This window comes from Galendromus occidentalis, unplaced genomic scaffold (genome assembly GCF_000255335.2).
Source record: "Galendromus occidentalis unplaced genomic scaffold, Mocc_1.1 scf7180000077522, whole genome shotgun sequence".
Classification (NCBI taxonomy): domain Eukaryota; kingdom Metazoa; phylum Arthropoda; class Arachnida; order Mesostigmata; family Phytoseiidae; genus Galendromus; species Galendromus occidentalis.
In genome coordinates, this window is record NW_003805510.1 from 99,867 (window position 1) to 116,440 (window position 16,574).

At 51.4% G+C, this 16,574-nt stretch overlaps 1 protein-coding gene across 1 annotated transcript; it reads left to right on the forward strand.

The window, feature by feature from the left end:
• The first annotated feature begins 268 nt into the window (after window positions 1-268).
• On the forward strand, window positions 269-15,101 carry LOC100908748 (uncharacterized). The gene is made up of 6 exons (XM_003747459.3): window positions 269-308; window positions 7,231-7,316; window positions 12,492-13,317; window positions 13,752-14,161; window positions 14,278-14,531; window positions 14,651-15,101. Exons 1-6 carry the CDS (start codon window positions 269-271, stop codon window positions 15,099-15,101), a joined length of 2,067 nt encoding a protein of 688 aa, XP_003747507.1.
• The last annotated feature ends 1,473 nt before the right edge of the window (window positions 15,102-16,574 follow it).

Consider the following 16,574-nt stretch of genomic DNA (forward strand, 5'->3'; position numbering starts at 1 on the left):
CAGATGCACACACACATTGGTACATATATATGAGACGGGTCATTAAGACTTCTTCTGGCCGCTAGGCTAATTGGAAACATTCGGAATTCTGGTCTTCGATGTGATCCAAATTCCACGCATATGTCGGTCGAACGACAACGACGACTATGAGAAACAGCGCGGACGAATATGCACCAGGCTGACGACAGGCGCTCATTTCTGCGGACCAATCGCTGCAGGAAAAAAAGACGACAGCCGCTGAGCCCGTTCGGTCCTTTTGACATGTGAGATGGTTTCTCAGAATGTTCCTCCCCGAGCGAAAGGAAGAGGTGAGTCTTTATCCCTCCTGCGGTAATGAGAGCTAGTAAGCGAATAAGTGATGTTGACCATAAAAAAAAGAGAGCCGGAAACATGGAGCTGAAAGCGCTTTGGAACAATGGGTACGGAGAGGCGCTGTCATGAACTGCCGTCCCAATCTGAATGTACGAAAGCGTTTTCTCGTCGAGCTTCACTGACGACTAGAATGGAAGCATCGGGTACCGTTTCGGGACTACCCAGATGGATCCTAGAAGAAATTCCACGGCTATGATCACCTCTTTTCCCCAAGGAGTTTCCCCGTAATCGCAATCCTTCTCGAGCTTGATCTCTTCCAATCTTCGAATCGGTCCTGCTCATTCCAAAAGATTTACTCCGAGCTGATATTGAAAGTCGATCTTGAATATCCGATCTCCAGCAGCGGAAGGTCCTGGGGGGAGGAGTCCGGGTGAAGACTCCATCGGGCTTCCGTGAACCCGAATCCAGTACTTCCATCGGTACTTTTTTCTTACCCGAGAATGAAACATCGACATCAACAACCCTTAGATTTGCCTTGTCGTCGGCTGTTATTATGTGTATCGAGTCGAACAGTAAGATGTGGCAGCTGATCACGGAACGTCAGTCGTCACTCGTCACCGGCGCGGCGTTAGCGATCGTAGATCTGCTCAAGATGGGGCGTTTTGCTTCCCCTTGTCCCGCAGGAATGATTCTCATCGTATTCCATTGATGCCACTTTTCGTCCTGGTCATCTACTTCCGGCCAAATACGCTCGTGTTTTGCCCAAACGATAGCTGGAAACCTCTTTCTAATCTACCGAAAAAATCGCCTTATCACAAGTAGCCCGGCCCGACGGGCCGGTCAGCCGGCCGGCGCGGCGACCAAACGAGCGAGACACCGACCGAACAGGCCGGTCGATCAACCACGGAAAGCAATTATACTCACTGAGCCTCAACAGCGTCGTCGAAGCGACATCTCATACCATTCTTCCTCTTCGATTTTTTTGCTCGTGTTTCTTCTTGTACGTTTCCGATCGCGTACGTGCGATGCTGATGGCATTACGTGTCATTCTTCAGATCGCCCTGTGGAACCAGACGTCCGAAGCGATATTTTGTGCGATCTATCTGGGACTCTTCCGTAAGCCGCGTCCGAGAACGCTCGCTGCTCGATCACAGATCCCGTTCTTCGAGGGCTCTCGCCTCCTCATGATAGCTGATGCCGCCCGCAGCCGTCGCAGCGGAATATGGAGCTCGGACTGAGAACTCCCCTCCGAATTTCCCACGAGCCGGTACCAGAGCTTTGCGCCGCGCCGCACCGAGCATTGCAAGTCCCATGGACCATAGACTCAATGCCTAAGCGCCATGGCGCGCCGAAGCGCTTAAGCATTGAGTCTATGGCGCCGCGTGCCGCGTCCTGGATACGGCGGACAGCACTGGCCGGTTTTTTTTCCGGAAATTACTAGTTTCTCGAGAAGGCCGTATTTTCGGAGATTAAATTAGGTGGTTCAGGCGGTGCGTCCTTCAAGATGAGCTCCAGCGCAATGTTTGGTCACTAGGCTCGACGCAAAAACCGAGTGATTCATGAAAAACTCAAGAAACTCAAGTAATAATTATCTCCGAGCCTTCATTTATCCCCGGGGGCTGATGGGGATCCGATCAGATGACTCTGTTTAGCTGTCTTCGGGTCCTATCCATCTTAAAGTAGATTCTGTCGAACATCCATAAATTGATTGACGGTGATCCATGAACAAGACTGAACAGCCTTCGATCGTCTCTGGCTATCAGGGGACCCGTCTGTTCGAGTACCTCATTAGGCACCCCCTCGAGACGTCTCGTTCTGACGTACATACATATGTGCAAATATTTTTAAGCTTCATCCGTACCGATGTCTCGTTAATTAATTTTCGGTTTCAGCTAAGCCGTGTAGAACATTCAACACCTTCGATACATGAACGCGGCGGATGTCTTGAGAATCCTGCGTCTGATTTCGTCGAATCGCTGTCCACATCATACATCCATCCATAGAGCCCGATAGTGGTTGCGTGATTGTACTTCGATGAGCGCTTGATGCTCCGTCGAATCGGCTAACTTTCTCCGGAGCCACATCGTTCCGAACAAGCGGCGAAGTCGCCAATGGAACGAGCAGCGACAGCTGACCACGGTGAAAACCAGAAGTAGTTTCACTATCTGTCTTGCTAGAAGATGTTGCTTGAGCCGCCGGAGCCGCTGAAGCTGCGGCTGTCTTCGCTCTCGCCTTCATCGGTCGTGGCGCGCGAACCTTCTCTGTCACTCTCTCCGGGCATCGCTAGAATTTGGGTAAGGCTCGCGTTAACGGTACACAACAGTTCATACAGAAAAGTGGTTGCAGGCCCGGCAAAAGTTCAGAACATCTGAAGGAACGGTGCTGTCGGGATCCTCCGCTGGGAGCAGTCGCACAAGTGAAAGTGAACGGGCGGCATCTTTGATCTCCGACTTCAGTATTTGGAATAATTCAGTCAGGAGGACATCGCCTTCGTTCAAAGGTACAGGAATCCTCCTCTTGAAGTGTAGACTAGTGTGAAGTGTAGAGTAGTATAGGCCCGCCGAGAGAGGATAATCTCGACCCTTCGCGGACTTTGTGCCCTCCCCTCGGGACCGGATATTCCCCGAACGATCACAAGCGACGTCGTTAGGATTCCGTTCATACCCCCAGATAGAGGTGGTAAACGATGGTATCTCTGTCGTCAGCGCTCGGCTCCCCCGGAGCGACTTCTCCAGCGATTGTGTTGCGAGTGACTATACGGTGCGGCTTTCGAGGAAGCGTTCCACCATCGAAGCTGGTTCTAGTTCGCTCGGAACCACCGTTCTCGCTTGGAAGCTCAGAAATGCTCAGAACCAAATGAAGCCTTAGCTCCGTTCCTTTGCTCGAAAAATGTCATGCGGAGCAAAGCGAGGGCCAGATCCGACCAACGCTCGTGTTGACCGGTTAAAAGATGAACTCCCCGTCACCGAAAGTTTACAAAAAACTTGCTCTCACAGTACGGGCTCCTGCTCACAAGAGCGCCGGAAAAAATACGTCCACGACAAACTTTGTGAATGTCCCTCTGCCCGTTCGTCCCTTAGCTCATGGGTTGTCAGTATTCTCCCTGGAACGCCGGTCAAGTTTGAATTCGAGCCCTGTGTAGCCTATTCCTCCACTGTCCTTGTAGCTTTTCGAATTGTGTACCGATTCGGCATCTGATCGACATCGCTCGGGGAGATCGCCGGGATGTTACGGTGGATACTTACTAACTCGGGCACCTTCGAGTCGCATGGGGGATCGACCGTGACGGACGGATGCGTAGGCGGGCAAGCGGGCGGGGATCGCTCAGCTGCTCACATGAGGCTCTACCGCGCACGGTCGATGCTCCGCCTACATTAATATCACTCCCAAGATCATTATGCTTAAGGGTTTAAATATCTCCTTCTGCTCGATTAGAATTATTAAATCGCCAATTAGACGAGTGGTTGCCAATCAGACCGCGTGCGATCACTGGACAGTGTGCGTACAAGATGCGCCCAAAAAGGCGACTGACTTGCTGCAGGCTCGGCATAGAGACGAAGTGGATGCGACTCTTCTCAGTCGTTCGAATTTCAGACGGATCTCGTATTTCCGTTTGAGAAATTGCGCGCTGCTAAGCGCCAGATTGTCTGCGAAAATATGAGGCGTGAGGATTACCAGACACAATGCTCCTCGGCGACGTCGGGAGGAACAGAGACGAATTCCCGTTCCGTCACATGCTCATCCGCGCGCACAACGACCGGCCAGTCGACTCCCGAATGAGTGATGATATTCTTTTCACTGAGAAGTCGAGGTCGTTTCCTCTCGTTCACACACACCTTGAAGTTCTCCCGCTCTTCTCGACTCCACGATGGGAGAGCTCTTCGGTCGCCCATTGTCCTTTTCCATCGGGTATATTCCAGTGAATTCTCAGACCGCGATTTGATTTCCAAAAAGAGAGGAGCCATCACCGGCAGACTGACTTCCGCTGATTGAGCTCGAGCGTGATTGTTTGTTGGTTCGTCGTCCTCAGGAGAACTCATTTTTTTCCGTCTTGTCGTCACGTCGCCCCCAACATCAGTCTACGATTCCTGTGCAGACTTGTCGGCGGGAGGCGTCTTCCAATGAATTCGCTTGTCTTTCGCTGTCGAGGTGTATGAAAGTCCCAGTTTTCGTCCGCTCGTCGGTACATCCATCCGGCTCGGTGGAAAGAATCATACGGAATTTTCGCCGTAAGCGAGGCTCGAACACAGCCACCGAGTGAAGCGACGGAGAAGAAGCGAAAGGTCATTCCTCAGAGCGAGCAACTTTCACTTCCACCGGACAAAATTTCCCTCACTGACATGAGTGCGGTTCGCCGACGGCGTCGCCTTCCCTGTTGACGTCGTTCATCACTAATTTGGGTCAACCATATTGTCGCTCTCTCGCCGCTGCCGAGTCGCTTCTGGCGACGATTTAGACACTTTGTAAACTGGTCCCGAAAATTAAACTCCAATTAGCGTCGTACATTTGGGTCAGAGCGGAGCGATCATCCAAAAATTCGGCTGTACGGATCAACTAGCCGCTCGCCACAGATTTGAGTCGTTTGAGCTTGAATCGAGGCTTGCAGTCGGCATTTGAAGGAAACGCTTCGAACTCAGATTCCTTCAGTTGAAATATCGAACGCCGATAATGAGCGTTCCGGTAGGTCCAGGAGCAGCGAGGGAAGCGTGGCGGAGGATTCATCGAGGAAGCTTGAGCACCGGCATCGCAAATCGAACGATGACGATGAGAATTCTCTTGTGTTTCACTATGCCTTCATTCTTGCTGCTCCTCTCCTGTGTTGGCTCATGCCTATCTGCATGATCGAGCGGTCGCTCCGCTTGGACCGCGGCTGACGGCTCATCGAGACGAACAACTTCTGAAGAGCAGGACGACGAATGGATGAGAGCCGCCTTCCAAATACATATATATGAAATTCCAACTCCTTCTGTGGCGGAAATGGGATCAATCCTTCCAAGTGTGGCTTCGTACACCGCCGGGCTTCCATCTGCAAGACATGCTTCTCTATCCCGCAGAGATCCTTTTCGGGATCGGAGCGATAAATCCTCGCGTTTTCAAAAAGCGAAATATCGAATCGATATTTGGTACTTGGATTATGATTAATGACGGAAGGTCCAGAGAGAAGCAACGATAAATCTCCCGCGGAGACGCTCAGAGCCGGTGTCACAAAGCGAAAGTATTCGACGCACCGTAAGCGTAATTTGTGAACCTTCAAATCTGGTTAAGGTACCTCTCAATTACAGCATTCTTCCCATTTACCATCGAAACACTGTATTTCTCCGATTCGGGGGCTCGCGAACACCTGACGCGTTCGGGAATCGGTTTTCGTAGTTGTTCAGAATCGGTTTTCGTAGTTGTTCGGAACCGGCATCACGAAACAACTCGGTTCCTTATCACAAATTGACTACTCGGTCAAGCGATGAGAGAACGCCGATTGAAGCGGCCGGTGGAATCAATCACTGAATTCATAGATCGATCCGGCTAAGCTGGCGTCGAGCTCGACACAAGATATTGTGTTCTATCCCGCATATAGTTCCCGGTGGATGCCGTCGCTGTCAGTCATGCTTTGCATCAGATCGAAATTGAGCGGTCGACTGATTGGTCGATGCTCGGCTCATTGCTTGGTCGGTCGGTCAGTCAGTCAGTCTGTCGGTATCTTCTGAGGCTCGGATGTTGCTTTGTAACAGGATCATCGAGGGGTTCCGTGAACTAAACCGACGCCTCTCGCATGTTACACCGGATAATCTGGGCCCCTTGCCTTCACTCGGGGCTGGTTCATCTTAGATACATCGCTCCTCGTCGATTATTTTCATGAACAAGTGTCTTCTCTCATTTTGCGTGTAACAAACTTTCTCGTCAGCTCTCGATACTATCACGATCCATGACACTAACTCGATGAGGAGTGAAGTCATCCCTATTTCGAGTAGTTCCAAGCTTCGTGCAAGAGTGAAAGTGTATCCACTTATTTTTCCATCTCGACTTATCAGGCCGGAAGCTGGCTCCGACATTCTCCTGTGACGATTACCGGAACACCTCTGAAAGCGGTCCGGGTCGAAGCGTCACACGCGAGAAGTACATCAAGGAACTAACAATAAGACGGGCGAATTATGAAACCCGCGACTGCACGAGATCCTGGCCGGCTCTGACGTCAAGTCGATGTAGGTAGTTTCCGAGCTCAGGAATCGATGCCTTCCGTCACCCGCCGCCGGTCCGTCTCACATAATGGCTCGCTTGCGTACTGGGGAATCCCCAACGAGCCCTAAATCGGGAGTTGACGACTGCTGCGATATCTTCATCACAGAAGTGACACTAGGGAAGTGAAAGCGCGTGTTGGTATCCTAACGCTGAGAGCCTCGCTCGGGCTGTTCAACAACGATTGAAGATGACACATTGTTCTTCACGGTCCTTCCGGGAGGAAGCCACGGGGGCAGCTCAAAGTATCTTAGGGTGCATTCCCACAATTGCGTCGCCCCAATCAGATCAGATGTTTCTTCCGATGGGCAGCGGCGGCTCCGCAGTCCCCACAGAAGCGTGAGAACGGCATGAGATCATATTTCGGAATCATGTCCCAAAATCTTCGCCCTCCTATACGACCCCAGCGTGTCGGTCGAACACTCCGGTCATGGATAGATGTGCACGATTCTGCGAAGATCCTCAATAAGCTTTTTCGAATGTCGGTGTGCTTCTTGAAGTCAACCGAAAATTTGGGCCGAGGTGGCGCGGAATCATTGAGTTGCGCACGGGGGATGTGCTGACGGTAGCTGTATTGATGATGCTTCGCATTGTGTTTATTTATTTTTCTGCCATCGATTGATGGTCGGAGGACTGCGTTGAATACATTGACTTTCCGAACTAAATGAATCTTTTTCCAACTTACAGGTCCCTCCATACAAGACGCAATGCGGCTCCCCTCTGAAAGCCTGCTCCTCTTGCTCTCCTTCATAGCAATTTCGGCGAGCAGCCAGGTGAGTTCTGAATCGGCTCGTCCATCTCAGCTTTTGCTAATTAGGTTAAATGCACCATCAGTCGCCGATCCCCATGTTTGAGAAGACTTCGATCTATTCTCCCCGCCTCGTGCTTCCCACGCAGGCATTTGTTCTTTCCATGGACCCAGACAACGACGATAGATGAAATCACTGGTTTTCTGAATCAACACTTTTTCGGAGCTTTTAGTGGCTGCTGCCGACGACGGTGAAGTGTCGCCGAGCGCTGGTTCCGTTGGTAGGCCATTTGCTCGGTCGATTGGTTGCTTGGTCGGTCGCTCTTGTTATCGGTACGCTTCGCTTCGTTTTTCAAATGAGCTTCTGTTGATGGAAAACGCGCATAGTCCCTCAAAGGCTGAGTGGTCAACCGATCGTCTCTTGTGGATGCTCTTGTTCTCAGGGAACGCGGTACTATGTATAATGATTCCACAGTGAGAACTCATACACGCCACTTATTGCTCGCAGCCGGAAAGGGAAAAACGGCCCCGGAGCATGTTTCTCAGCTCGTTTGCCAGTAGGAGACCCCGTCCAACTCAGTTTACGCAGTTTAGGAGTTCTGCGAGTGTGGATTGCGACTGTGGAATGTCTTCCGCGAAAGGGGAGCCGCCGTGGCCATTACAAGAATGATGGTCCCGCGAAGCAGACGAAATAATTCCACTCCTTTGCGGAAGCGTCGAGAACGTTCTGTACGTAATTATCGCGAGCGAGGTTCTCACTCGTTAAACCCGTCTGGATCGCTGAGCTGTCGCCGTGAACTTCAGAGAATTAGTCGCGAAAAAGTGTTCTACAAACGACTCTCGCTGAGAATGAGAGCAATAATTAGCAATTGAATTTGCTCGTCGTGGCCGTCGGGTCGGAGTTCCTCTCATCCTCCTCCGCTGTCATTCGTTTCCGTTATCCGTCACGAGAATCCGACTTGTTCGAGGCGAAGGAGCCCTCACGAGGATCTGGGACATCCAGTAAACGAGTTTGAGGGTTGAACCTATCAGCCCATGATCGACCGTAGATCTGCATGACGTACCTGGAATGAGCATGGGCTCTTCCGAAACCATTTTATCCCCCATAGTGCGGATCTGTGGAACAATCGCGGGCACATTCTCGAATTCCGATCTCTAAGGACGCCCTGAGGTCTTCAAGATCGAAAATGTTCACTTCCGTTCGGATCCTCTCTGCGAAAGGGGCCTCTAACTATTCCCGGACATTCTGAAGTGACACCTTTAATAACACTGATGCTCAGCGACGTAAGCATCACGGAGCCAATCGGGGCAGCTGCTCAACGCGCCCTGGGAGGCCTCGATCGAGCGATAGCGGTCCATCGGGCGATCATGCGAAAACCGGCGGTGGGCCGAGCTGAATGGAAGGATTCCCTCAGTTTGGAAGAGCTTGACCAATTCGTCGGGGGCATTCCGCCCGCGACGGCCGGTTTGAAAGCTCTCGCCTCTTCGGCTCGCGGCACCATGTACCTAATCGTCCGCAGTCTCCCGGTCTACAATGCTGAAACTGACGCGAAGGAGCCCAGATATCTCCTCGCTCGCTCTGAGTCGAGCGACTCAAAGAAGTTTCGTGGGGGGCTGGTCCGGCCAGGACAATAGGATTCAGGTCTGCTGCTGACAGCAAACACGCGCAAAATGCGGCAGGGAAAAGGAGATTATTCTCCGAATTGAAAATGGTCGTCGAGGCATCTGTGGAAATTCTTTTTTCTGATCCGATTTCGTCTTGATCAGCGCAGTGCTCGCTTCCTGGTCATCGTTCCTTTTATCGGACAGCCAGAGGCGAGCCGGGCGATGCCAAATTGGTTCTCGGTGGCATGGACCCGAACATGGTGGTGGCAGCATTCGGATTCCTCATTCACTTCTGTGATAAGTCGCGCCGGGTCCTCGTCGCGATCGCGCACAATTTCCCTCGTCGTCGGAACTTGCACGCGATCGGATACGAGAAGTTCTTCTGCGGGAAAAGTTCGGAAGCGAGTCGCTGAAGGCGCGTACGGCGAGAGACGGACAGGAACCAGGACAAATTAAAATGCCAATCGCTGCCGGAAAAGCCGTTATTCGATCGTTATGCTCCCAATCGGTGTTCACTTGTCTGCAATCAAAACAACGCGAGAAACGATTTATGCCTCGATACCGACATCTGGATTGCTCCTGCCAACCGGGCGACGGTTTCGGTCCGCAGAAAGACACACGGATAGATGGGCAGAAAGATGGATAGATTGATAAATAAACTCGCAGCGAGCCAGCTAAAAAAGCAAGCAGCATGGCCCGCGGCTACAGCGCACTGGGTCAGCAGTCACTTGAAATTATTGCCCGCCTCAGCACCTTCATTTCCTTGGCTGCTTTCACTGCGCGAGAATCTTTAAGAACTCTCACTCTTTTTCCTTTGTGTCGCTTTTCTGGTCACCAGCCGATTCTCTCATCCTGCAAAAGACAACAAACGCTCGCGGATTTCTCCGAATAGCCTAGACACGGACGAAGTTCCGTCGGATCATCTCGCACTTCCCCTCCCTTAACCGTTAATCCCCGCTACAATGGTCCTATGGAATTCCTATACCTACAGGAGATAATTTTTCTTCATGAATAAGAAATAGCACGCGACCGCTCGAGAGCGTAGCTAGTCCGCGGAGCGGCTCGTAAACACAGTGTCCCATTAATTGAGAGCTAGGACAGTGCGATTCTACGCTGCGCGGTACGATTGATCGGAGAGTGTCGCTGTTCGGAGTCTCGCCCTGGCGCGCTCCCTGAAAAGGAGCCGCTGGAAATCTCTTTCAGAATTCCAACCTCTCCTGCCTGGGGGCGAGACGTAGGAGATCGACATGGTGGATGTCGGTAGGTGGGGATAGACCAATGTTCTCTTCTTATTCGAACTCGACGCTCAGATGCTACAATACTTCTCTATCCTGCTCAGGATATCCGGATGATACGGAGGGAAGAGGATAGTACGAGTGGGCCGAAAATACTGAGAATGGATCGGTGCAGATCCCAATCGTTATCGGTCTGATCATTTTTTTCCACGGCCAGTCGAGTTCGGAGATGAGTAAGTCATGCCGGCATAACCGTGCCGAAGGCTGTCAGACCGTAGCCTTCTTTGTACATTTCGGTATGTCTGCGCGTCTTTATCATCCGTCGGCTTCGACTGCTTTTCTCCGCCGCGAGCGGCTCCTCGCTAGAAGACCGACAGACAAAGTGACTGCCTGGCTCCTCTGCCTGCTGGTCGCCTGTGCTTGCCGCATTCCAGGTCAGATACGTGAGCTTACGGAAGATAAATATACTATTAGCTTCGGCTTCTTCCTGCCTTAATCTCCCGCTTCTTTTTCTTGTCGCTCGTTATACCCTTCGCTCTGTCTACTCGCAGGTTTCTTTTTGTAGGATCCTCAGTTTTCTGTTGAGAGAACTGATGCTTCCAAAATACCGCTCGCTCAGACTAACTGCTTGCTTACAAGAGCAGATGTTGCCTCACCGTAGCTTCCTGTGGTTCTTAGCCTTCTGGTCAGCTGGCCGCTTGACCCGTCGCGACGGCGGAAACTTCTGCTGCGTCATTTTCCTTGCGGTTCTCTGTGCGCGCTCGAGGAGCCTACGACTCAGTTAGAGCGGTATTCGTTGAGCGAGGTACCCGAGCACTGGCGCGAGTGCCACAAGGACGTTCCCCCCCGGATCCGCCCAAGCAAGTCATTCCTTAAACCGCTGCTGGTGCCACCAAGTAGAACCGCTGATGGAAAACAAGAGGAATGTTACGTCTGCGCTAAGGAAAACTTCGAGCAGCCAGTCAGTGGATCGATGAAATGGCGGAAGAAGAGGCGAAAGGGAGACCGGCAGAGAAACTGGCTTTTTCTTTCATTCATTGATGTATCGACAAGAGTGACCCAATTAAGATTGCGCTCTTCGTTTTTCGCTTCCACATCGCTCTCACTTCACTCTGTCCGCATTCAGTTCTCAGTGACCTTTTTCCCGAAGACGTACGCTCCGGTATCCAATATATAGATCATTTTTAGAACCGAGTTCCGGACCGATTATTATTGGCGGTGACGCGACGCTGTCGATGCCCGCCATTCGCGGTGTTCCTTTTTCTTTGATTCTAATGTTGTAGAGCTAATAGATCGACCGCCGACTGATTCGCGCCTTTCTTTCGGCATTTCGTCGAGAGGATCGCGCCGTGATACTCCGTCGTCAAGATCTACTTTCGGCAACCGGAAATTTACCCGGATTACGTCGTTCCCGGGAATTTATCGATACGGCCGCTTCGGATTTGATCGGCAGTGAGCTACGCGGGATTCTGGGCCGAATATTAGGGACGGGGGGGACTAGAAAACTCCTCCGAGGAGGTCCGTGCTCGAGTCAGGCTCGCCGGGAAACTTGTAGTTGACTGACCGTCCGTAACTCGCTCGTTCGCGTCCGAAAGAAGGGCAAGCGACAGTCGACAATCAGACCAGCGTGCTCATGGAATACAGTGGAATAAAAACGGGTCACTGCGGGTACGTCAGACAGCTCGCTGGCAGAGCATCCAGTCGGCCTCTAGCCATGCAGCGATCGAGCAACGGAACGGTCTAATTAACGCAGCGGCGGCAGTAATGGCAGAAAGCAACTTCGGCTAAATGCGGGATCAATAGTTCGCTTGCTCGGCAAGCATTTATTGATCTGTTCTCTCATACAAAGAAATGGAAGACCCGTCATCCGACGACCATACCAATCTGAAGCGATTCTAGCCGTGTAACATGGTCAGTCAGTCAGTCAGCCAGTCAGTCAGTCAGTCAGTCATTCATCCAGTTCGTCCGTCCGACACTCATCAAGACAGGCGGGCGGACAGGATCGCACGCACTCACGACGACGTCGGACAAGATAGATACACCTGGGAGGGAGATGAGGACGTACGAAGAACCCTGCTGATGGATTCAAATGCGAAACGCGCCTCTAAAACCTTCAATTTGAAATCCCGTCGAGCTCCGAGATAGCGGTTGTTCCGTATTCCAGAGGCGAAGCTCGTATGGTGTATCCTCTCTCGTGACTTCATGTGAATGATGGGAGAGAGCCAACCCGGAACCACGTGAAACCATCCGCAGTCAAACTCTTTCGATTCCTTCCCGATTTACAGAATTCAGTAATTTTCACTCCAGACAGTTCTCACTCTCTTCAGCTGACTAAGAGTTCCGTCGATCCGTTGTTGCAGGTGGAGGCAGAAGACCAACAGTCTCTGCAACAGCAGCAGCAGCAGCAACAGGATCAGTCGAAGCAGAACGATGCCTCGGCCTCTGATTCCGGCGAGGATCTCGAAATGGCCGCCTCATCGAACGAGGACGCTTTCGCTGATGCAGTGAACGCCGCTCTGCATAGCGACAAACACGTCTCGTCTGAACACGAGCAGAAGGAAGCGGGTCACATAATTGAAAACAGAGTTCAGGCACCGCCTCAATTCCATCTCGGTTTTCCGTTCAACGCCCACGGCCTGATCCACGCTCCGTCGAATTTGATCCCGCAACACGCTCCGCAGCCTCGAGGTGTGGGACATTCGCAGCAATTCGTCAATGTCCAACACCACGCGCCCCAACCCTGGCCTCAGGAACAGCAACATCTTCCACCCCCGGGAATGCATCATCATCCTCAAAACGGGTTGCCGGCTCCCGTCTTCCACCCCCATCCGGTCCCAATGGCTCAACAAGCTCACGCGCCGGTATTCCATCCCGAAGAACCCGTTCACCATCACAACATCGAGCCGCAAGCTCTGCCTGTCCACCACCAACCTGAAGCGCAGCAAATCCAAGAGGAACCTTCGAATATCCATCATCATGAGGAGCATCACGAAGAGATCCACGACAACGCTGTTGCGCCGATTCCCGTCAATCACCAACCTGCTCACATTGACCCCGAAGAAGCCTGGCCGCTGTCTCAACCTGACATGCCCAAAATCGTTCACCTCGACGTCAAGTGTGAGAAGAATCTCATGAAGGTAGTTGTGGAGTTCGACCGGCCCTTCAACGGACTCATTTTCTCTAAAGGTTCGTGCATTTTTGCCGCCCATATTCCAGAGGCAAAAGCCTTACCTCTCGCAATGTGTATTCGTCCCTCCGTCCGTTCGAACTTATTTGTCTGTCATGTTTGAATGTGTCTTATTTGTCTGTCATGTCATGTACGTACGTTATCGTCCCGTATTGTCCTCAAGGCACACTAAATCCAGCCTTACTCCGAAGACAAAAGCAGGGCCGTAGAGCTAACCAGAATAATGTGAGCTACGGCCCTGAGCGTCAGAAGAGAGAAACTTCAGAAAACGCCGATCTGGTCGAAAAGACCGAAGCGATACATGGTAACCCTTTCTATGTTTGTCCGAATTTCGTTCTGCGTTCAGCACTTGTGTCGTTGCCTTGATTGGCACCCTCTTGCCTAGCGATTCGTTCACGGAGCATTCATTGAGTATGCATAAAAAACATTCCAGGACACTATTCCTACGGATCGTGCGTGCACCTTCCTGCTGGTAGCGGCAAGAAATCCGTCTTTTTCGACATCTCCATAAACTCTTGTGGCACCGTCGGAAACGCTCAGAATGGACTCTACGGACAGGAGGGCAATACGGCCACGGGATCGTTCTTCGAAAACACGATCATCATTCAGTACGATCACCAAGTACAGGAGGTCTGGGATCAGGCTCGTAAATTGCGCTGTACGTGGCACAACAACTATGAGAAAGCTGTGACTTTCCGTCCATTCCCCGTCGATATGCTCGATGTCGTACGAGCCGATTTCGCTGGAGACAATGTCGGCTGCTGGATGCAAATCCAAGCCGGCAAGGGTCCATGGGCCTCCGAAGTCGCCGGTATCGTCAAGATTGGACAGACAATGACCATGGCAAGTATCACTGATCTTTCAGAGCATAAAAGACCGCTTCTCAATCGATCGACAGCGCCCCCGGTCTCATTTCGCAGCAGCAGGGATCGTTCGTAAAGAGCTCGAATTTCCCACAGGTACTCGCTATCAAGGACGACGAGAACAAGTTCGATATGTTGGTGCGCAACTGCATCGCCCACGACGGACAGCGGGCTCCCATCGAACTGGTCGACTCCAAGGGATGCGTTGCCCGTCCGAAGCTCATGTCACGATTCACGAAAATCAAGAACTTCGGATCATCGGCCACAGTCCTCTCATACGCTCACTTCCAAGCCTTCAAGTTCCCCGATACAATGGAAGTACACTTCCAATGCACCATCCAGATCTGCAGGTACGTATTGCGGGTAGTTCGTGATGCAGGATTTCCAGTGTTTCGAATCGTAGGTGTAAGCGGATTAGCCTACCGAGGAATGTCTTGTCGGTGTCTTCAACGGAAACCTCTGTCCACAGATATCAATGTCCGGAACAATGTGCACCGGAGGACCAGCACGCAGCAGCGGGCGATCGTCAGATAACTTACACGACTACGCTTTCCCGACAAGAGCGTGATCTTGGTCGATTCCGTCGCGATATCGCTCTCGAAGAGGGCGAGAAAGATATCGGTGTGTCGAAGATCATTCGAGTTCTGAGCGCCGGCGACGTTGACTTTAGCTTGGGTAACTCTACTCAGGATCAATCACTCGAATTCACCCAAGAGGAGCTCAGCTCCATGGTGTGCATGTCCACACTGGGATTCGCCTCGATTTTGCTTTTGCTTCTGGTGGTCCTTGTGGTGACGTGTATCATGTGCGCTTTCTTATACATACGCCACAAACAGAGTCAAGCGCCTGTATTCAAGAACTATCCCCACGACCTGCCCGTCTTCACCAAGAAGCCCGCCCCGAAAGAAGCTCAACAGTAACAAATTGAAACGCCCGTCAACCCATCGACCTGCAGATATCAGCGCGCATCCGCATCGAAAATTTTCGGTCCCAACTCGTGGTCTGGAAGAAGTAGGTGCGGAGATCTTCCATAGTCACTCTTACCGTCGAAAGCTCAGAAAGCGAGAAATTCTATTTATATTGATAATGATGATCTAATATTTATGGAAGAGATGAATAGTAATATTTTTAGGACCTGGCCAATGCGGCCGCCGTTTTTCTGCCTTCACTTCGTTCAGATGCCGAACACCTTCCTCTTGAATTCGAGACTGTCTGAATTCCACCCGAGCCTCCTTCTCTTTCATTCTCCTCTCTATCCCTCCCTATAATCTCATCCTCCTCACTCTGCTCTCTACTTCTCATCCGCACACCGGTTCAACCTGGATTCTGCCGTCCCATTCTCTCCTCCTTCTCATTCCCTAAGGGAATCTTGATTCGCTTCGCTCTTCAGCCTATACCTTTCCGCAACAAGCGCGCTCGTCCCTCTGGCAGCGAAAGTCAGCTCTGGCTCGAGCGTCGAATCAACGGAGTTTTTTGTTTCCATTACGAAGAATTCCCCTCGCTCCCGGATATTCCGGGAGCGCATCCGCTCTCAAGCTCAGAAGCCACTCGTATTTCGTCTTCAGAAGCTCGCTCGAGTCGCGGATGCTTTCGCAATTCTTCGAATCCGGTCTGATTTCTTAATTCTTCGACGGGGTCTCGATTGAACATATATTTATTATCCGCATGCCCCATATATACCTTCGACGATCGTTCAAGTATATTAGTCGTGATACTGAGAAGTCGTCCATTCCCTTTCCTATCACACCCCTCGTCAGATCCCACTATTGCTCCTTCGAACTTCTTCAGTCTTTCGGTGAATCTTCCTGAGGGTTCCCATCTTCCTTGTGGAGTTATCAGTTCAAGCTCTGTGCCACAAGTGCCAAACTTCCGCAAGTCGGAAATGCGAGAGCTAAGGGATCGAAAACCGACCCATCGGTCGCTTTCGTGCTCGATGGAAGCATTAAGTAGAAGCGTAGTGAAAAAATCGGAGATAACCAACGACATATCCTCAAAGGAACAGAAGGACAGCTAGACGCGGACCGAACCTCTCCTAGTTGGGAGCATTGTACATAGACCGTGGCAAAAATATCATCATTAATATTGTGAGCCCTGATCGGATTCCCTGCACAGGCAGTTGTTGTCGATGTTTTTGATAGCGACACGAATAAATTCTATCGGAAAACAGAGGTTGACGTTTCTTCCATGCAGTCGTGGGAGTTTTCATGGGTTTCCCGAGAGGGAGAAGCGGAACGGGAGGGAAGCTCGGTCAGTGAAGAGTCTTTCTAAAGTGCTAAGTAGGTAGCGGAAGGGTGTGAGACGGATCGGTCATGCACGTATTTTATGGTTAGAGTAAGAGAAAAGAAGAGCGTTGCTCCGATTCCTCATTTACCTTGCCATTAGTGGGTGAACCC

Coding starts and splice junctions, on each gene's coding strand:
- LOC100908748 (XM_003747459.3), top strand. CDS start 269: ATGGTTTCTCAGAATGTTCCTCCCCGAGCGAAAGGAAGAG. Junction 7,317..12,491: donor CAATTTCGGCGAGCAGCCAG/GTGAGTTCTGAA, acceptor CCGTTGTTGCAG/GTGGAGGCAGAAGACCAACA. Junction 14,532..14,650: donor TGCACCATCCAGATCTGCAG/GTACGTATTGCG, acceptor CTCTGTCCACAG/ATATCAATGTCCGGAACAAT.